The 22,510-nt window shown below is 37.3% G+C and overlaps 1 protein-coding gene across 1 annotated transcript in view; it reads right to left on the bottom strand.

Moving 5' to 3' along the window:
* Positions 1 to 1,774: 1,774 nt before the first annotated feature.
* Positions 1,775 to 22,510, bottom strand: part of NAA35 (N-alpha-acetyltransferase 35, NatC auxiliary subunit) — a 97,240-nt gene continuing 76,504 nt past the window's right edge. Inside the window, exons 15-23 of the mRNA XM_021677949.2 lie at positions 14,583 to 14,649; positions 12,857 to 12,955; positions 12,136 to 12,314; positions 8,656 to 8,792; positions 7,716 to 7,783; positions 6,709 to 6,849; positions 6,225 to 6,347; positions 3,299 to 3,379; positions 1,775 to 2,290 (exon numbers count right to left, since the gene is read on the bottom strand). Coding sequence (XP_021533624.1) covers positions 2,231 to 2,290; positions 3,299 to 3,379; positions 6,225 to 6,347; positions 6,709 to 6,849; positions 7,716 to 7,783; positions 8,656 to 8,792; positions 12,136 to 12,314; positions 12,857 to 12,955; positions 14,583 to 14,649 — 955 coding nt within the window. The 3' untranslated portion in view covers positions 1,775 to 2,230. The remainder of the gene's footprint in view (positions 2,291 to 3,298; positions 3,380 to 6,224; positions 6,348 to 6,708; positions 6,850 to 7,715; positions 7,784 to 8,655; positions 8,793 to 12,135; positions 12,315 to 12,856; positions 12,956 to 14,582; positions 14,650 to 22,510) is intronic.

Here is a 22,510-nt window from a genome sequence, read left to right as displayed (position 1 = left end):
AAAACGTCTATTCATTCCATGTTTAATCAGTGTGCATAGAGTTCTAAGAAACAAGACTGTTAGTTCAGCTGCTTTGTTTTCCTTTACTGCCCTATTGGATTCCTGAAGAATCAGCTTGCAAATTATAGATTAAGGATGGTGGTTTGCCTTAAACCTTTTGTGGACTGAGATGGGATGTCAATATAAATAAAAAATAACCACGCTGTTTCCATCTTCATGTACAGAGGCACCAAAGGCCATTTGTTCAGGAGGTGTGTACTGTGAGTAATCTCTCCAGACAGTCATGATTTCTTACCACCAGCTTACCTTGACATCACATAGGCAACCTATTCTGAGGCAACAATTTATAGAGGTGTCATGGCTGTTTTTTTTTTTTTAAAAAAAGCAAAACAAAAACCTGTGTAATACGTAAGTAGATGGCAAACCCCCCACTTTGGTCTTCTGGTTTCATCCAAAATTAATCAGCAGCTATTCCAATTTTTAATAGGTGTGAACTATTTAATTTACACCTTCCTCTGTATTCTCAAATGGTATGTAGACAGGAATGTGATGACTCATCTTTTCTTCTCCAGATGGGACTGTAGATTCCCTGTGCAATACTCAGACTTTTTGAGTAATGAAAGCACTGCACATACTTAACGTACTTTTGTGTGATGGAATTTGACAAACCAATACCTGTTAAGTCACTGTGCAGTCATTAAATAACTAGATTGGTAACTGGCATGATTGTTTTGATAGTAGTTGGTCAGCTATTCTTAGCAGAACTTAGAGTGGTGCACGACAAATGTGAATTCAGGAGCCTTTAAGGTCCAAGGGCTTGGTCTACTCCCACTAAGAGATTACTATAAATAATTGATAGTTTATAGAACACTCAACTTCTAATCCTTGTCTCTGAATTTTACGAAAAATACAAAAAGATTCCATGAATTGTAGGGGTTTTTTCTTCCCACATTGTTAGCTTAGACTTTGAAAATGTTCGTTAGTGTCAAAGTTGGGGAAATAATAGTTTGTGTATTTAAATGTTTGTGTATGAAGCCACCGTACCTTAAAAACTGGCTTATAAAATTGAGTAATCCTTCAATCTATAAATTATCCCAAAGTTGGTATCATCACATGTACTTTTGAAAAAGCTCAAGTAAAATGCTTCCATCCTTGGTGGTGTGCCTGTGAAACACATCTCTGGGAAAGTTAAAGGACTTGAAATATTTTCTTTAAATTTATGCATAAACTTCACAGAGTTTTATAAACCAAGTCCCTAGCCAGTTGAAACAAATGCTTGTGTTCCTATCTTTACTGCTTAGAATAAAATGATACCATCTAATGTAGAATAAAAATCCACGGCAGCATGAGCCAGGAAGAGGAATGGGCAGCAAAGGAAGGGTAGGGCCTCTGGTGCTGGGCACTTACAAGGTACAGGTGGATTTAAGTCTGTTTTCGAAGGCAGCAGATACTGGAAAGATCCCCACTTGAAAACGCTGCATGGGTTAAACTGAATATTTAGTAGTGAACAAAAAGTATGCCACACTGAAACCTAACCCTAAAATCTACACATTCCTACCTCTTGTATAATGTCACTAGCAAACATTTTGCATGTTTTAAAGGTGCCAAAAGGAACAGTTAAAGGATTTTTTAAAAAACCTCTATATTCTTATAGGTATATAATTTAAGACATCATGACACACAAAATCACAATCCCCATGTAATTTAGTCTCCCTAGACAGAGGTTCCCCCCACCCCGCATATTCCCTTTTAAATGTATTTTACCAAAACCCCATTCAAGTGTTCGATCAATCGTTTTGAAACTTCTTTTGAATCTGCTTGAACTATTCAAGTAAAACACCTTCAGTCCTTAACATGCATCAACAAAGTGCTGTGGTTTTTCATTTCCAGTAGTGCATTTTTTTGTCAAGAAATTTATTAACTTTACAAACACTATTTTCACTCATTCATAAAAAAATGATTTATGATTAAATCTGTAATAAAACCATATAACATTCATCACTGCATTCAGTAAGCCCAGTTTCATCCATGGAACATAACAAACCACTTTAAAACAGCAGTTTTCATTCACGTCGTATAAGGCTGTCAAATTAAAAGTATTTCTTTCTTATAATAGGCTGTTATCCAAGAAATCCATTTCACTTCATGTTATGTGCTGAGACTGACAGATGGATCCCCTTAGAATCCGAAAGTAGATTCTGCCCCTTGATGTCCCCCCTTTCAGTGTCTCTCAAACAAGTTTCACAACAGGAAAGTATTTGTGAGCAGAGAAATCAAATTCAGGAGGAACCTGTAAAGAAAGGCAGAAAGTAAACAAATGTATCTACGAATATTCAGACAGTACAGTATTTTAGTTTCTCCCAATTTTAGAGGTAAGGCAGCACGAGAGAGGAAAAAAACCTGGTTTAATGACAAAGAAGATAGGAACTAACCTGGAGGGAAAACAATGAGCTTATCTCTGGGTTTATGAAAGAGAACAGTTAACAAAGGCAAATGGACTTAAATCACAGGGAAGGGTGGTGGGTCAGCACACTTTAGTTCCTGGGTCATGGACAGTACTAAGCAACGAACGAAACCGTGTCTATAGTAAAGCACGGCAGAAGATGAGGAAGGCAGAGAGCAAGCTGCGATGGGAGTCGACAGAGGTACGTGTAGTGTGCCAATGCTCAGCAGGCACATGTTGATACAACATCAGCAAGGGAAGCTGACAGAATTTACCATCTCTCGAGCCATTAAACAAAGACTTCATTACTGAAGCATTCACTTTTCTAAAGGCAGATGACTTTTTAAATCTCTCTCCCATAATAAATTTGTTTTCACACATTTTCTGTTTTACTCTTTTACTCGTTCACAGTAACTTAGACAAAGGAGGGAGGGGCATGGAAGGGCAGACTTTAGAAATTTTAAGTCAATAAAATCTCTTAAGTTTCAAAGCAAAATGGCAAGCTCTAGTTATTTTCTGCCCCTGAACCTATTTTTTATTTTCGTTTTTTTAAAAGATTTTATTTGACACAGAGAGAGAGGTAGAGAAAGAAAGGGCACAAGCAGCAGGAGTGGCAGAGAGAGAGGGAGAAGCAGGCTTCCCGCCGAGCAGGGAGCCTGATGCAGGGCTCAATCCCAGGATCATGACCTGAGCTGAAGGCAGCCGCTTAACTGACCGAGCCACCCAGGCGCCCCTGAACTCTTTTAAAGGGATGATTTTTGAATGTTTTACCTTTTTGTAATATTTGTGCATCGTATTTTTTTAAAAGTTCTACAATAATTTAACACCCATTTACTTTCCCCACAATGCGCTTACCTTAGATTCCTTTTTGTGTCCTCCTGCCAGTAACTTCATGACCACAAAGTTGGGTTTGGCAACCTTTAAAATTCTATTGACCTAAACAATGAGCAACATTAAGCTATCAAAACATAAAATTCAGAGTCAAAATGTCTTTATAAGATAGGAACAAGGTGAATGTTGATTTTTTTTTTAAAGATTTTATTTATTTGACAGCGAGAGAGGGAACACAAGCAGGGGGAGTGGGAGAGGGAGAAGCAGGCTTCCCGCGGAGCAGGGAGTCCGATGTGGGGCTCGATCCCAGGACCCTGGGATCATGACATGAGCCGAAGGCAGATGCTTAACGGCTGAGGCACCCAGGCACCCGATATTTTATTAAATAAAGGCAACTTAACACGAACAGACATACTTCTCCGTGACCACAGAACTCTACTTCAGTCAGCCGGGCCGCCCTGGAGGGGCCCCTGGGTCTCGCTCTCACTAAGCCTGAAGAGTGTCCGGCTGCAAAGGCGGCAGCAGAGCACTTGGGGTGCAGACTACACAGCTGGAGTGCTTGCACTTCAGGTACTAGTCATGAAACCTCTGGCAAGTTCTCTAGGCTCTCTGTTCCCCAGCTTGTTCATCTATAAGCGTGGGGACAATAACTTGACTCCCACGCCCACACAGACCTGCTGAGAGGATTACTAAGTGAGCTAATCCATACTAGAGCTGAGAACCACGCCTGGCAGGTAAGAGGTGTCCTGTGTTTACTGTCACTCCTGACTACGCTTGCCCGAAAAGTTTGACCTGAACAAATGAACAGCAGAGGACTGGAATGCTGCATTCCTAAGAGGAAGTAATGTGCAACCTGAAGAAAAAAGCTCCCACTACTCGTTGCTGACTGATCTCTCTCCAGAAACACACCTCACCACAGGTTTGGAACAGCTTCTCCTCAGCCCCAGATAACACATCCGCCTGTCCAGATGACAGCTCCCTCTAGGCCTCCAATAGGCACGTCCCAACCTGAGCTCCTGACTTCTCGGCCCAGTCTCCCACCTGCCCCTGCTCCATCCGCAGCCCTCTCCACTGGTTCTATCCACCCAGCGGCTCAGGCCCAAACCCTGAAAGTCCTCCTTAACTCCTCTTTTCCTCACCCACATCCAGTCCATCGTGCTTCAGATCACCACGGTCCACACCATCTCTCACCAGATTATTGCTGTGGGTCCCTGCTCCTACCTGTGCCCCTACCACAGTCTATTTTCAGCACCGGGGCCAGAGAATCTTTAGAACAAAAATCTAGTCTGGTCACTCCTCTGCTCAAAAACCTCCAACGGCTCACCTTGTTCATCGTACTCCAGCCACACCAGTCCGTGCCCTTGGGGCCTTTACATGTGCAGATCCCTCTGCCCATAGGGCTCCATCCCCAGTGGCCATGCGACTTGCTTTTTCACCTTCTTCAGAGATTTGCTCACAGGCCACCTTAACTTAAAAATGCCTAATCCTCTGCTACCTCCCTACCTCCCTCCTCATAGTATTCACTATCCCCATTCCCAGCTTGATTTTTCATAGTCCTTACGACCTTCTAATATACTATGTAATTTATTTACTGTCTGCAACCTCCACCACCCTCAGGAGGGCTGAGATTTGTCTAGTTTTCTTCGCTAGTTTTTACCACAGGGCTGGGGACATATTAGGCACTTAACAAGTATTTGCTGAGTAAACAAATTAAGTTCACTGAAAGAAATATACCATCTGTTATAGGTACCTTCCTCTAATTTTTACATTCCCCCTTGTATCTTCTTTTATTACATGATTATATGGAACAAAAAGTCATCTCTCTCCTATCCCTGTTTCCCAAGGCACTAGGCTCCCCTCCCAGGAAGCAAACACTGTTATCAATTCTTACATAATTCTTACATCTCTTTCTGGAGATATATTATACTCCTATAATATGTGCACACATAGAGAGTTCCTGGGCCCCTTCTGATTGAAATGGCAGCACACTCATCACAGCTTAGTACTTTGCTCTTTAAACTTCTTATATCCTGAAGAACATTCCATTACAGTATTTAACAACCGGCCTTTTCAAGACTGCACAGTATTATATGATGTATCATCACTCATTTGACAGTCTCTGTTGAGGGACAGTGAAGTTTCCTTACTTCTTTGCTATGAGAATCCTGCTGCAAGGAGGACTCCTGCATAAACCACTTGCTTCCCTCACTGCCCACATGTGCACGTGTGTTAGATAAATCCCAAGCAGCAGAACTGCTTGGCCTAAGCATCTGTGCTTTTTTACCAGGAACTGCTACTAACTTCCCTTTCATGGAGGTTGTACCAAGATACACTCCCCAAAACAGTCTGAGTGTTAGAGGCAAAGCACTGTCACTTGTGGAATCCATGCATGTCAATATGATCAGGCATACAGCCAACTGTGAGAGCAACAAGAGGCCGCAACTCAGTATTCTCAAGTCCCAAGGTCTGTAGAATAAGATCTCAAAACAGTCTTCGAACAGTAGGCCCGATTTTAAATGGTCAAGTGGAATAAGGTTTTTACTCCCTGTGATAATCGACCGGAGCATTTTTCATATTTTAAAGATTTATAGAATTAGATTTTAATATAGTAAACTATACATTAAAATAAATTTTAAATGTCACCATTTCTGAACTGTGGATCACTCTTGGATCCTATTTCTGTTCTGCCTACACACTTTATGGTTCTATGTCTTAATTTCTCTTTGCATTGATCTCTAAATTTACACAAAGGAGCTATTTGCTTTCTTTCGTCAGATAATTTTAAGTCTTGCAAGGTTAGGTTAGCAAAGCCATTTAAAATCCTTGCCAGAAACACGAGAGGCTTCACTATTAATTCTGTAAGGTTCATTTTTATAAACTGTCATCCAGTCGTAAGATACCTATTTCCTGCCAAGCTTTTCCTCCAGAATTACTGTGACTGCATTCTTACCTCATGGTCTGGGTTTGGGATATTTTCCAAGATCATTTTCGCCTGCTGAAAGTGCTTACTAGCTGCCACATACAGTTCTGGAGACTGAGGAGGAGGGCTGTATTTATTGAGGTCAGACATTTCCTAAAAAGGGGGGGAAATACTATATTATTCAAAACATGTTTAATATGAAAAACTCTAAAGTAGCTTTTGTAATTAAAAAACTCTACCTGATTCATGATTCATATATAGACACTAAAGCAAACACTCGGCATATGTCCTTATTTTTCCCCATGTAATAGTCCATTCCCAACCGTCGTAGGTTACCTCATATAATCCTCATACTTAATTTTCACACTAATTAAAGCTGCTGTCTTATCGCCTTGTCACTGGCCCAGTACTAGTCTGAGTGGACTGTTTTAATGCACTGGCTGGGTACAGACAGCGGATCTCTAGGAAGGCCCAGGACTACTTCCTTCACAGGGGCTTTAACGAGCAGACTCACCTTGAACTGCAGGTAGTGCACCGGTGGTGGTGTCATCACACTGTTGAATGGAGCAAATCGGTGCTCATATCGAACTTGTTCACTATCAAGCTCAAACTTGGGTTTTCGTACTTTGCCATCCATGTCAAATGCTACCATGGTCTAAAAGAAAATCAAAGAAAAGACTGTGTCACTTTGAAAAAGTGAACTCCTCATGAGTACAGAATAGAAACAGCTATTTTCACAGAGTTAAAACAATTTTAAGGTTCAGAAATCAGGAACAGGAAGAGAAAAACTGGCTTTAGTATTCATTTTTATGTCATGTGCCATATTTACATAAAAATTTTCAAGCTCCAGTGTTTAATCCATTACTATATTTCCCAGTGAAACTGTACCACATGCACATTATTCTGCTATGACACATGCTTTTACAGTTGCTTTGAAACCTTCAAGTAAAAGCTTCTAAAGAAAAAAAGTCACATACAATAAGAAAAGCATAGGTCCTGCTTCTCAAACGTAAGTCCATGTTCTGTTTTATGTATTTTAATATAAGTTGTCTCAAATAATTTCTTGAATTGCCAAGTACAGCTTAACAGCACTTGCTACCTCGTGAAAATGCTTGCTTTTGCTTAAGCCATTCATTGTGGAGCCTACCCCCTTCCTAATATGCTCCTCATACAAACCTCATCTCTTCTAAGAAATCTTTTCTGATCATGAGTCAGAAATAAACTCTGCCTTATTGTGTCACACATGTCACCTGACCTGTCATTACCTAGACACTCAGACTTGGTATCCAGAAGATGCCTGACACATGGCAAGGGTGATAAATTAATACTTGTCTACAAATACTTGCTAAACAAATTAATGAAAACTAGACTTGGAAAAAAGGTAATTTAAGCAGATGGTTAGTAAACACAAAGGTGAAATTAGAATCTGGAAAGAATCACAGAAAAGAGTCCATTTTAATTAAACTATGTAACAGCAATATAGTTAAAAAGCAAAAAAGAACTTCATTTGTGACAACTTACTTTAAACATTCCAGCACACATGTTCTGATATGCCTGGCTCATTGTGATCTCTCGGCTCAAGGGGCGAACTGTAATTAAAAAGAAAATTACCCACACTCTTTTCCCCCTCCTCTTGCATTACTGCAGGAGAAAATCTAATTAAAAAAAAACTTCCACCTTGTTTACTAAAATTAAAAGTTCAAAGTTTGTTCCTACAGGTTAAATTTTATTTTATGGCCCAAATCTACAAATAATAAAATAAAACTGAAAGGCTTTTTAAAAAGCCATATTCCCTAAATCAGTAATACCATAAAATTCTAGTATGAAGTAATTTTAACTTCTTTTGAATTCACCATGCAGACTTAATTTCTGAATTAGGAAACCCACGCATATAGTCATTTAAAAACCCACCCAAACTGTTGAAATCCTAATGATATACACAGTAATATTTTGTAACGTTTGTAGCAATATCTGTCCCCTTCCACTAGGGATCAAGAGAGCAGTGCCTCTGAAACCTTTCTTTCTCCTCCTGGGCTTTGGGTGTTACACCAAGGCCCTCTGTGATCATCTTTCTGTGCCACTGTAACAGCACAGCTCTAGATCGACTTGCCTCTAAGTGGTCAGCCTTCTGTCAAAAGATCAAGGGTCTTCTGCTGCCTTGTTCCTTGACTTACCCTGCTTGCACACTCCATGTGGCTACTTCTTCTTGTCCTAAGGTCCTCTAACACACAGAACAGCAAAGAAGTAAAAGAAAAGCAAGGGAAGGCACCAAAGAGGCTTGTGTCACTAACACTGGGACTCAGTTTATACCTTATACTTTCTGAAGAGAAGATGGGCAAGAACTGAGATGTAAGGACTAATTCACCCATAACAAGGCATAGGCAGCTCTCCATCTACTTGCAGAAATTAAAGTGCACTCCAATGTTAGTTACTTCTTAAATTTAAAAAGAATCCACGGTACCTTTCTTCTTTTTTTTTGTTTTTTTACTACTCCGGCCTTTCTGCTGCTCTTCCATGATCCTTTCCTCTGCCATCTGAGAGCCATCAGCACGACTTAATGTAGACATTAACCATGCATAAAGAAATTCCGAGAGATACCTTCAAGGGTACCAAATGTTAGTTAATAGATGTCTACATGTGATAGCTTCATCACCACAGGTATTGGTATTAATAAAGAGATACTTTTAATACTGCTTTAAAAGTAAAAACAAACCCAGATTATCCAATTAGATAACTGATACATTAGATTTTAAGAGAAATTAGCACTACAAATGATTAACTTTTCCTTTCTTGTAGCCTTATATTGCTGGACAATGCTGAAAAATGCTTAATTCCTACAACGATAAGCATTTTACAATTTTTCAAAAGACTTCTTGATAATTACATTTATATATGTAAATCAAATGAATGCACATTAAACTCTTTTTTATTATATAAGGACACATTTCACCTTAGCCTATTAAGAAAATATTTTATTTTCCCATTAACTGCAAGAGAATGCAAATACAGAAAAAAAAAATGTAAAATTGTAGGCATTATACCAAAGCATTCTAAAAAATTAAGAACATTCAGGCTTATAATTTACTTGAGTTTATTCAATAAATGAAATGTGAAACAGATTATTCCACCCGATACTAACTTTTCAGAAGCTTAACCAACATTACATTCTCCTATGCCCAGAAAAAGCAGTTCAAATCTAGGATATGAATATATATAGTTTATAATATAACCTATAATAAATGAAATTAAGGACCACTATTACATTAAGCTAAAATCAAAGATTAGAAATTTTATTATGGGGACGCCTGGGTGGCTCAGTTGTTAAGCATCTGCCTTCAGCTCAGGTCATGATCCCAGGGTTCTGGGATCTAGCCCCCCATCGGGCTCCCTGCTCAGTGGAGAGTCTGCTTCTCCCTCTCCCACTCCCCCTGCTTGTGTTCCTGCTCTCACTGTGTCTCTCTCTGTCAAATAAATAAATAAAATGAGCATATAATGCCTATTTCCAAAATTCTCCAACAAGTTGTAAGGCAGGTTTACAGTATTAAAACACTGACCTTCCCACCAACAAAAAAAAAGACAAAGAGAGAAAGAAAATTTAAAGCAAAACAGTAACTAGTCAAAAGATACACCTGAGGATAAACATCGTTCCTTTTTGTTGTAGCAAAACAAAAACCCCACAGTCAATAAATCAAAACTGTACTGGCAAAAAAACAAAAAACCCCTCCAAAACCACCTGGAATGGCTTAGGTGATGTGTTTTAAAGCTAAACTGAGCACTATGCAGAATTCCTGGCAACTACGGCAAACTGGGAAATATATTTTTATTTCATTAAAAAAAAAAAAAGGGGGCGCCTGGGTGGCTCAGTTGGTTGGGCGACTGCCTTCGGCTCAGGTCATGATCCTGGAGTCCCCTGCCCTGCTCAGCGGGGAGTCTGCTTCTCCCTCTGACCCTCCCCACTCTCATGTGCTCTCTCTTGTTCTCTCTCTCTCAAATAAATAAATAAAAAATCTTTAAAAAAAAAAAAAGGCAAATAGTTCACAGGAAGAGAAAATAATTTCTGACAATGAATATAAGAAAAGCATTTAGAATGAATTTTTCCCTCCTATTACACTACAAAATCTGACGGTCTGTATCTTAACTTAATCAGAGGATTTCTACAGGGAATTAATGCTGCCTTCTATCTTCCAAATATCAAACACAAGGATAGATAAGTGAAGGATATAGTTGGCACAAGTCAGGCTTTTCTTGTCAAATATCAGATATCTCAGTGAGCTTTTATTAAATGCATTATCAAAATTAATACACAATTATATCTAAGGAGAATTAGAGTACAGTATTCTAGACCAGTGGTTCTCAAACTGTGATCTCTGAAACAGCAGCAATATCACCAGAACTAGTTAGAAATGCAGATGACTGGGTCCTATCCCAGACCTACTATACCAGGAACTCAAGGGACCATGCCTAGCAAGTCACCATGATGCACTCTAAAGTTTAAGAATGTTTTCTACTGTTCATTTTTAAAGGGCCCACATGCTTTAGGAATGATTATATTCATGAACAATAACAACAACAAGCTTGTGAAAATGCTGGAGGCCAATCTATAATTTTGAAATTGAAAAGCAGTTAAAACTAACATGAAAGTAGACCACAAGGATATTTATAGGCAAAAACTAAAATTTCTTTCGTTAAAATGTAATGAATCTGCTCAAATATGCAGATACATTTCTAATAGAGTGTTTAGGTGATTATCATTCATTTGCTGAATTAAGAGCCCAATTCTTTGTGCCAAAAAGCATATAAAAATTTTATTTTGAGGAATCAAGAGCACAAAGGCTTCCCATTAGCTGCCTGAAACCTCAGAGACAGAACTTGAGCATGTTCCCCTACAAAATGTCTGGTTTGAATACTGTGTCTACTATGAGTTAATAACAAAACGTATGCCAAATAGCTATATCAACGCCTGTTGGTAAGACTTGTTACCTACATAAATATTAAAGAGTATACCAAGTATTATTCTCATATTACTTTAGTTCATGTTCAAATTCAAGTTTCATAGTCAAAAGAGTTATGTTAGGAGCCCTAGCAGCCATGATAACAAAACCATGTCAGTGTGGAAGAGAATTACTTTCCTTCCTTCATAGTGGCGACTCAAAGGAATATACAATATCTTAATTTACTATGTTAAATAATTCAAATATGAGTTAAAAAGATGAACCATATTAAGATCTTATATACTAAACTTAGCTGTTTGTCATGAGCAACACTGGTTATTCTTATTTTAATAAATTACTACCATCCTTGGCCAGACTAAGAAAAAGATATATTGGCTCTTAATTTATTTTGTTTCTGTGGCAGCTTTCCCATGCGTAAAGTATTTCCAAGCATCCTCTTACTAGGTTTCTTCATCTCATCTTCAAGTGAAAGTGAAGAACTACTGGCTGAGGATGGTGATCTCTTATCAGCTCCTTCCAAGCTCCTGAGATAAATCCCCAGGGCGGCAGTTTGCAACAGTTATGTTCCCAATGATAATTTTAGCCACAATTTCTTCTCTGGTTCAGATTTTGAACTTTAATTCAGTTAAGTACATTCCACAGCTAGCACTTAGCACCACTGAAGTCAGGACTAAATGTGTGGTAATTTTTCTCTCTAGAAACAGACAAAAGCTCTTCAATTAATCCATTTACTTCAGAGCCACTTTTATTAATTTTTAAATAAATATTCAATGGCTGGAAAAAACATATTTGTATGATGTTATAGCACTTAAAGATGTTCAAAACGATCTGGCTCTAATTTTTAATAGATATTTTTCAATTGTCCCACAACTAAAATTAAAATACATTAAATGAAAAAGTACCCTGAAATTATATTCTCTTCTACAGATGCTCTCTCAGATCTTATCTACTCTACCCACCACCAATTTTAACTCATGTTATTCTCTTACCAATATATGTAGTAGTACTCGTGCATGCTGTAGAGCTCCAATTCAAAGCCACTCAGAAGATACTGGATCATAATTCGAAGGTTATGATAAAGGACCCAGGTACCTAAACAGGCCAAATGTTGCCTTTGGGGTTCCTGTTTCAACAGCATAGTGTGAAGGGCTGCATCAACCTTCTCTGCCTATCAGAATAAAATGTCAAAACATTGACTTTCTTTTCAAGGTAATGAGAGAATTAAAAAAAAACAAACAAACAGCTAAAATAGCATTTAATCAGAAAATGTAAAACTTGTCACGTAAAGAACTCATACTTTCAAAACATTTTTGGTTAGATTTAAACTTCTCATTTCACAGCGGGTAACGTTTACATAAACAAAAATACAAAATACTGACTTTAGGTCTTTAGTTATGTTATCAATTAATATTGCGGCTTACAAATTAAAATTTTTATTAGAATGTGAATTTGTTATAAAACTATAGTTCTACATATATTTTATAATTCATTCTGATTATCAATTATATATATATTATCTCAGTTTGGATTATTCTCTTTTTGTAAACTCTCTGTTTGATACATGAAACTGTTACACTGAAGTTAAAAATAAATTCATCACATTGAAAAATTAAATAGTCAAAGTACCATTCCAAAGAATTATTTTTTAAAAATCAGATCAAGGTATGAGTATCTTAATTTTAGAAGGGAGGGTAACTTGTTGGCTCTTACCTCATCCTGCAAGGTAGCAAATTCCTCAAGAATATGACCGAGCTTATCTCTCTGTCGAGCCCTATTATGTCCATGGATCTGAATAAGACTACAGAAGGGCTGTAATACACATACAGTTTGTTAACTGTCAATGTAAAACTACTTGACACTAAATAAAATTAACATTCCAAGTTTTCAAAATTGAGTTTAAGGGGGGGAAAAAAAACTGGATGTAAGAATCAGGACTGTGCATATTTCTTACACAGGCATTTCTTTTTAAGGAAACTCAACATGAGAAATTATTAAAAGCCAGAAGAAAGTGGCTGTTAATGAAACTTGTTTTCATACGGCAAAAAAATCTTACTTTGATCTTTAGTTATCTTCCCACAGTTTCAAGAGAACGGTTTCTTTTCTGCTTATTTCACACTATAAGCCAATGTTCAAGGGTGACATTTCTGTGCTGCTTTAAACACACCAGAACAATTACAAGGCTTGAATAATGGCTAATACAGTTGAACCCTGAATAACACAAGGGTTAGGGGCACTTATACCCCATACAGTCAAAAATCCATGTACAACTTTTGACTCTCCAAAAACTTAACTACTAATAGCCTACTGTTGACTGGAAGGCTTACTGAGAACATACACAGTCTGTTAACTCCTATTTTGTATATGTATTATATACTGTATTCTTACAATAAAGTAAGCTAGAGGAAAGAATATGTTATTAAGAAAATCTTAAGAAAGACAAAATGCAGTTATAGTACTGTTACTATACTGAAAATCTGTGTGTAAATGGACCTGTACAGTTCAAACCCATGTTGTTCAAGGGTCAGTTGTTATCTAGAAACCCTAAGGTTCTTCTATTCCTATTCTACATCATAAAATATTATAATACTTCACTAATCAGACAGTACTACTGAATGACAGTATGCTCTGATTTAAGAAATATGAATCAGAAGGTATAATTTTAAATTTGCACAGTTTGACAGATATTATCTTACTTGATCAACAGCTAGCCTCTAAGAAGTACAGGGGCAGTATTAACACCTCACTTTTTAAAGACTGGGAAGTGTACAGAAAAGTAAAGTGATCTGCATGATAATGATAAAATGTTAAAAATGAAATCTGGCCTTTTAGTTCTGCTCCTTTCACCATCCCACGCTGGCTTCCTATATATATGTATATTTATATTTCAGTAACTGGAATTAGGTCCCCCAAAACTGACTGCTTCAGTTCTCCAAGAGAAATGTTTATATAATTAAGAATGATTTATGATTAATTTAATCCACTACAAGATTTGTATTTTTTCCTAATTACCTGAGATTTGAAAAAAATTTGTGATCTTATCTACATTAATAATTTTAATTTTACTATAACCCTGTTCATTCAAATAGTACAAAGAGAAGGTATCTGGGGCTGTTACAAACATTCCTTGTTTATAAGGTCAAAAGTAGTTTTTGTGCCCATTTACAAAAAATGTGTACAACTTATCCTGTTTCTGTGGTCCCTGGGGGTTACAGTGAAGACATCAAAGGTGCCTCAGTAGCTAACAACCTGCCAGGAAGACTTGAGGTTAGAAAGCTATCTACCTGAGTGTAAGAGGAGACAGAAATTTTTTATTTATTCAATGAAAATGAATAAGAAATGTTAGATGAAAAAAATAACACAAATTAATGCCACTGAAAGAATTACACCCCACAATTTTTAAAATATCCATCACAATGATCCAAATTGTAGTTCTTACCCGAACACAGTGAGTAACAAAGGAGTCAATACAGTCCTTAGCCTGGTGGTTATTATATAGGCAGCACCTGTAAGATCATACTCATTAAAATCAAACTATTTGGCCTACAAAAAGCAGCAGTGATTACTATAGGTGCTACCACAAAGAAGGTGGGAAAAAGAGAAAATGGAATCAAATACATTACCAAATTAAAAACTAGCATTAGATTAAGAAATATTACTGTGTTATTCACATAAATGTACACTATTTCCAATTCTTTCAGTTCTATAATTGGAGAGAGTTGGATCTAACAAGATCAAATTAACATGAGAAGAAAAATTCCAAAATGCCACCTTTTCATGACCCTACTGCAATGTTATTTATTTTTCTACAACTGACACTCTCATGGACTGTGTAATCGTAATTACAAAGAAAATACTGTACAGAATCCTAATTTTTAAGATGTACCCACATTTCCAACCACTGGCCAAAATCATCACCTATACATTTCTGCTACCTCATCGTCTATCCTCATGAAGTGGTTTCCTTGTGGTGTTCCTTATCTCAGTTAATAGCATCACTTCTTGACTAAAGCCCTCCTGAGCACAGTCTGGGAGGATCTGCTACCTGCCTAGCCCTGGAGGAACTACAGGGGCTGGATAGATGGGAAGATTGTTTTTTTCTGAGGTGGGAGGTCAGTAGTCCTTTGCACCTAAGAAGATGGGAAAAAGCAAAGACTTTCTCCTGGCACACGGCAGGAGCAGACAATGTACTACTCCTCAGTGTTTGCCATAATTGAACCATCTGACCAGAGCCTCAAAGATAAACAGAGCCATAATCATGCAATGGAAAATGATAGTGCCTGCAGCAGCCAAGTGAAAAGAAAAGGTGGAATGCCTGGAATAGGCGGTGGCAAGAGAAAAGGCGATTAAAATAAGACTCTTAAAAAAAAAAAAAAAAAGACTTTCTGGATCCAAAAATTAGACTTTTCAAATTTAAAAATTCAATAGAAGACAGACACTCACTAAAGCCTTGAAGGTCAAGAGGAAGAACTTTCTCACATCATGGCAAAAAATAACAAAAGAGAGAAATATATGTAAATATAAATAAAAGATAAATATGAAGAATACGGAGAAGAGATGTAAAGACAGTATATGAGGGGCTCTAAGAAAAAAACATGAAGGTGAAGCAATAATCACATAAAAAATAATAAAGGATAATTATTGATTGGAAGACTTGAGGCTTTAATGACTGAGTTTCTGACATGATTAGCTGAAAATCACACATGTACACTCTGGTAAAACCCTTAAACTCAAAAAAGAAAAAGAAAAAAAGAAAAGAAACTTTACAATCTTCCAGAAGAAAGTGTCAAATCACTTACGAAGGAAAAAAAAATAATCAGATCAGGATTACATTTCTTATCTGTAACACTGGAATTTTAAAAACAGTGGAGTAACAGGCATGCCTGGGTGGCTCAGTCGGCTAAGCATCCGACTCTAGGTTTCAGCTCAGGTCATGATCTCAGGGTTGTGGGATCAAGGCCAGCAGGCTCCATGCTCAGAAGTCTACTTGAAATTCTTTCCCTCTTCCTTTGCCCCTCCCCACGCTCTCCCTCTCTCCCTCTCTCAAATAAATAAAATCTTAAAAAAAACCAGTGGAATAACATTTACAGATTATCATGCAATGAACTTTGTTATATATACAGTCAATTCTTGATACTTATGATAGTTCTGTTCTTTAAAGTTGCGGTGGACACTGAATTAGACAATACAGAAACACTGCTGCTAGGGTAAAATACAGGGTTAGGTTCCTGCCAGCCTCTGGTGATGCCATTTTCATCAACTGATCACTATATAACTTGTATTTTAAGATGCCTTATGTAATGCACACTGCTGATTCATTAGCAACCTCAGGCCTGAGTGAAGCTTATCTAACACACATATTCTCTCTGAAAGGCACGCTACAGCCTTCTTGTGCTGAGGAATACTAGACAGCACATCATTATACATGGAGGCTATTTGAAACTATGAAATCACCATAAAAAGGACAGAAATGTGAAGACTGTGGTATCTAATGGAGCTGTTTACAGAGTTGCCTTGTTCAACACTGGGTGACTCATTATTTTGCTGCTCTGCATATGTCTGCAAATTCAGCGAGAGTGGAGCAAATACCGATTTGAGGGTTACAAATACATTTTAGCAAGTAAGCAAGATTTGCAAATATGGAATCCTCAAACAATGTAGCCTGAACTGTAATTAAACCTAAATGGCTAATAATAGAAGTGCTGAAGGATGACTGTTAAATAGAAAAGGAAAAAAAGCAAATTAGACATAGACACTATTTCATATACATCAGATTGTCAAAAATTCTGAAGTCTGATAATGACGAAGTCCAAAGTCTGGGAAAACTAGAATTCTTATACACTGTTTTCTGGCATACAAATTGGTTTAATTATTTCAGAAAGCAACTCGGCAAAACTAGTAAATTTGAAGATGCACATATTCTATGATCAGCAATTAATTTCAATTTTTGTGTTTTTTTTTTAAAGATTTTATTTATTTGAGAGAGAGATAGCGAGAGAGAGAGAGCACTAGCAGGGAGGAGAGGCAGAAGCAGGCTCCCTGCTTAGCAGGGAGCCCCATGTGGGGCTTGATCCCAGGACCCTGAGATCATGACCTGAGCTGAAGGCAGCTGCTTAACCGACTGAGCCACCCAGGCACCCCCTAATTTCAGTTCTAAGTATATACAGCCTATGTGCATAAGGAGACATATTCAAAAAAGTTCACCCCAGTATTTTTTTTTTTTTTTTTTTGAGCGAGAGCTCACAAGCTGGGGGTTGGGGGAGAGGAGGAGAGAGAGAGAGAGAGAATCCCAAGCAGGCTCCACACTCAGCAAGGAGTCTGACACAGGACTCAATCCCATGACCCCGAGATCATGACCTGAGCCAAAATCAAGAGTCAGACACCTGGGCGCCTGGGTGGCTCAGTTGGTTAAGCGACTGCCCTCGGCTCAGGTCATGATCCTGGAGTCCCGGGATCGAGTCCCGCATCGGGCACCCTGCTCGGCAGGGAGTCTGCTTCTCCCTCTCATGCTCTCTGTCTCTCATTCTCTCTGTCTCAAATAAACAAAAATAAAAAAAATCTTAAAAAAAAAAAGAGTCAAGACACCCAACCGAGCCATCCAGGTGCCCCCAGCACTGTTTTTCAACAGCAATAAATTAGAAACAACTTAAATGTCCGATTGTAGAGAAACAACAAAAACAAACTATGTTCAAAGGGTGGATTTTAATGAATGAAGTAAGTCTGTGTGGATCAAACTGGATGATTTCAAAACCCTAACGCTGAATGAAAAAATCATGTTGCAAAAGGATGTATACAGTGTGACATTTATGTGAAGTCTTAAAATATATAAAATAAATGGATGTATCATTTCCAGATACACATATCTGGGTGAAGCATACAAGTACTCATAAGAGTGAGACACAAACTGTAGTGCAATGGTCACTCCAGGACCAGAGTGGGAGTAAAGGATGGAGTGGGGGAGGATTTGAAATTGCAAGCAGTAGTTCTCAAAATGTGGCCCAGCTTCCCCTGGTCGGGGTGGTGACCCTGGGATGCTTTCCAGGGGAATACAAGGTCAAAACTATTCTCACAACAATACTAAAATGGTATTTGCCTTTTGCACTCATTCTCTCACAAGTGTATAGCGGTTGTTCCCAGAATACGTGGCATGCAGTATTACAACAAACTGAAAGCAGAAGCAGGTCAAAATAATCCAGTTATCTTCTATTAAGACAGAAAAGAGATTTGCAAAAATGTAAAACTGCCATTTTGATCACTAATTTTTCTTAAAAAGTTATTTTCCATAAAAATGTTATTTAATGTAATGGGTCTCTTATTTTTAAAAAATAATTATTTTTAAAGTATTGCTTTAATTTCTAAAACAGTAGGTAGCAATATATATGACCTATATAAACAAAAGCTATTTGAGTCTTTAGTAACTTTTAAGAATGTAAAGGTGTCCCAAGACAAAAAAAGCTTGAGAACTGCTGATTTAGAGGTTATCTCTCCTAAATTAATTCGTTTAAATCAGCTGCTCCTTGATACTCAAGCTCAGCCCTACTCTGGGACCTTACAGATGTTGCTGTCAGGAAATTCTGCACAGCTCACTCCCTCAGTTCACTCGCATGTATCACCACTTGCAATAGGCCTTCCACAACTATCATGCCTAAGAGAACCATCTATCCTTTTATCTTTCTACCAAGCACTTATCATGACCTCACATTATGTATATATCTACTGTTCAGTCTCTCCCAGTGGACTGGAAGTTGAAGATGCACATATTCTATGATCAGCAATTAATTTCAATTTTTGTTTTTTTGTTTTTTAAGATTTTATTTATTTATTTGAAAAAGAGATAGCGAGAAAGAGAGCACTAGCAAGGAGGAGAGGCAAAAGGTATGTTCTTCTTTTCCCTAGAACCCAGAAAGGTGCCTGGCAATAGCAGGTACTAACTTACTATATTTATTACAAAAGGGAACTGATAAAATTTATTAATTCATATAAATATACATTAAGTATTTATCAAGTTTTATCAATTCTCCAAAAGGGGAATTTATAAAAACCAAGTAAAAATGTTGCTTAAAATGGATGGTAGTATAGGTAGCTGTCACAGTTTATACATGAGTCTTTGATATATTTAATTATAAATTTTAAAATAACTTTTGTCTCCATTTGCAGGTAATATATGTAGAAAACCTAAAGATTCCATAAAAAAAAAAACTTAGAACTAATAAATTTAGTAAAGTTGCAGGGTACAAAAATCAATATACAAAAATCTGTTGCATTTCTATACACTAACAATAAACTATCAGAGAAATTAAGAAAACAATACCATTTATAATAGCACCAAAAAGAATAAAATATTTAGGAATAAATTTAACGAAGGAGGTGAAAGATCTATACATTAAAAACTGTAAGATACTGATTAGAGAAACTGAAGACACCAATAAATGGAAAGATATTCTGTGCTTATGGGTTGGAAGAATATTGTTAAAATGTCCATATTACCCAAACTGATCTAGAGAATCAATGCAATCCTCATCGAAATTCACAGATACAGAGAAAACAATCCTAAAATTTATATGGAACCACAAACACTCTGAATACCCAAAGAACAAAAAAGCTAGAGGTATCACAGTCCCTGATTTCAAACTATACTACAAAAGCTACAGTAATCAAAACAGAATGATACTGGCATAAAAACAGACACATAGATCAATAAAACAGAACAGAGAGCCAAGGGGAAAAAAAGCACGCATATATGGTCAATTAATTTTTGACAAAGAAGCCAAGAATACACAATGGGGAAAAGATAGTTTCTTCAATAAATAATATTGGGAATGCTGGACAGCCACATGTAAAACAATGATACTGGACCCTTATCTTACACCATATACAAAAACTAACTCAAATGCACTGAAGAACATAAAAACACTTTTGTATGTAAGACCTGAAACTGTGTATTAGAAGAAAGCATAGGGGATAAGCTCCTTCATATTGATGCTGGCAATGATTTTTTGGTTTTGCACCAAAAGCCAAGGCAATAAAAGCAAAAATAAACAGTGGGATTACATCAGAGGGAAAAGCTCCTGCTCAGCAAACAATCAACAAAATGAAAAGGCAACCTACAGAATGGGAAAAAATATTTGCAAACCACACATCCAATAAAGGGTTAACCAGGGAAGAGCCAAGAAAATTCTGAAAAAGAATGCCACCAGATGACATGTCTTAATGGATATCACTACTAAAGACAAAGCTACAATAATAAATATCATCACTGGAACTGAAATAACTCCTAATACATAAAGGATTTTCAAGTAAAATAAAGACGGTCTTTTAATCCAGTGGGATTATACTGTAGGTGATGCTCATCCAACCAGCTATCTACCTAGAAGGAAATCAAGTTGAACTTCTATCTTCATACCATTTAGAGGAAAAGAATTCATATTTAAAATCTTAAATGTACAAGAATAAAATAAAAATCTTTGGGAAAAGATTTAAGTGCCTAACGGTACAACCTGTGTACTGGGGAGATTCACCTCAAACAAGAAACCTACAAGTTATATAGGACAAAATAAGTAGAAAAAGCTACCTTATAGAAAGCAAAATTTTGATGCAAAAGAAAGCTTAAGGAAAAAAAGCTGCAATGTCTATCACAGATTAAGGAACTGAAAGATAATTTGTAAGTACCTGCGTATTATGAGAAGCTATATATACTGTAGGATAGATACTGTATAACAATGTGTATTATATACTCATAATGTACAAGGAGTTCATATACATTCTCCAAAAAAAGTAAACCACTTAGTAAAAGTCAAGGGCAAAGGATATAAACAATTCATAGAAAAGTATTTCTAAATGTCCAATAAATATTGCATTAAATGCTCACATTAAAGTAACAATGAGATATTGCTTCCTGCTAATCACATTGGAAAAAATTAAAAAGATAACACCTACTGCCTGCTAGTCAGGATGTAGGTAATGTGCACTCTCATATATTGCTAAGAGGAATATAAATTGCTACAATCTTTCTGAATGCAATCCAATAATATCTATTAAAAGTACACATGCCCCCACCCAGTAACCCCAATCCATAGAATACATTTGTATTATACTTGGCAGCCATTATTAGATCTACATCAGGTAATGTGAGACATAAATTCACGATGTATCTTTGAGTGGGAAAAAAATTATTTCTAAAGGTTTGATTTATTTGAGACAGACAGTGAGAGAGAACACAAGCATGGGGGGGGGGGCAGAGGGAGAGGGAGAAGCAGGCTCCCCACTAAGCAGGGAGCACGACCTGGGATCATGACCTGAGCCAAAGGCAGATGCTTAACCAACTGAGCCACCCAGGCACCCCAAAATTTTGATTTTTTAAGAATTTATTTATTTATTTGACAGAGAGAGACATAGCGAGAGAGGGAACACAAGCAGGGTTAGTGGGAGGGAGAAGCAGGCTTCCTGCCGAGCAGGGAGCCCAATGTGGGGCTCGATCCCAGTACTCTGGGATCATGACCTGAGCCGAAGGCAGACGCTTAACGACTGAGCCACCCAGGTGCCCTCAAAATTTTGATTTTAAAGAAGGAATCCACAAAAAATAATTCAAAGTTCATGATAAAAACATATATATAAAGTTATATGTGTGTCATGTATCTGTATCACAAAGATATCTACAGTGATGGTCACCAAAATGCAGTTATCTCAGAGGTAAGATTTCAGGAGATTTTTACTATTTTTCATATTTTATGCACTAAATTTTCAGATATGACCATATATCATTTATAGAACCACATTCTGCATTTATTTTTAAAACAACTTAGTTACCTTCTTATTCCTTTCCTTCCCCTGCTGAATCAGTTGTCACGTCCTATTAATTTTACCTCTGAAATGTTCCTCGGATCTGTCCTCTCTTTTATATTCTCAGAGTTTAATCCTTCATCATTTCTCACTTGCAGTACTCAATTAGCCTAGCTCACCACTTCGACCCCATTATCACTACCAGTTTGTTTCCTATGAAAAAATATATACCATACTATGCCAATTCCCGCCTAAAAGCCTGAGCACTTCCTCAATGACCCTAAAATAAAGACCATATTTTACCAAACCATTCAAAATTCTCGAGTCTAGGGCGCCTGGGTGGCTCAGTTGGTTAAGCGACTGCCTTCGGCTCAGGTCATGATCCTGGAGACCCGGGATCGAGTCCCGCATCCGGCTCCCTGCTCAGCAGGGAGTCTGCTTCTCCCTCTGACCCTCCCCCTCTCATGTGCTCTCTCCCTTTCTCTCTCTCAAATAAATAAATAAAATCTTTAAAAAAAAAAAAAAAATTCTCGAGTCTAACCCCAAACTATCTTAACCATCCAACTCACATTTGTTTATTTATTCCCT

Source organism: Neomonachus schauinslandi, chromosome 13, assembly GCF_002201575.2.
Source record: "Neomonachus schauinslandi chromosome 13, ASM220157v2, whole genome shotgun sequence".
Taxonomy (NCBI): domain Eukaryota; kingdom Metazoa; phylum Chordata; class Mammalia; order Carnivora; family Phocidae; genus Neomonachus; species Neomonachus schauinslandi.
This window is presented reverse-complemented; position numbering and strand designations above follow the sequence as displayed.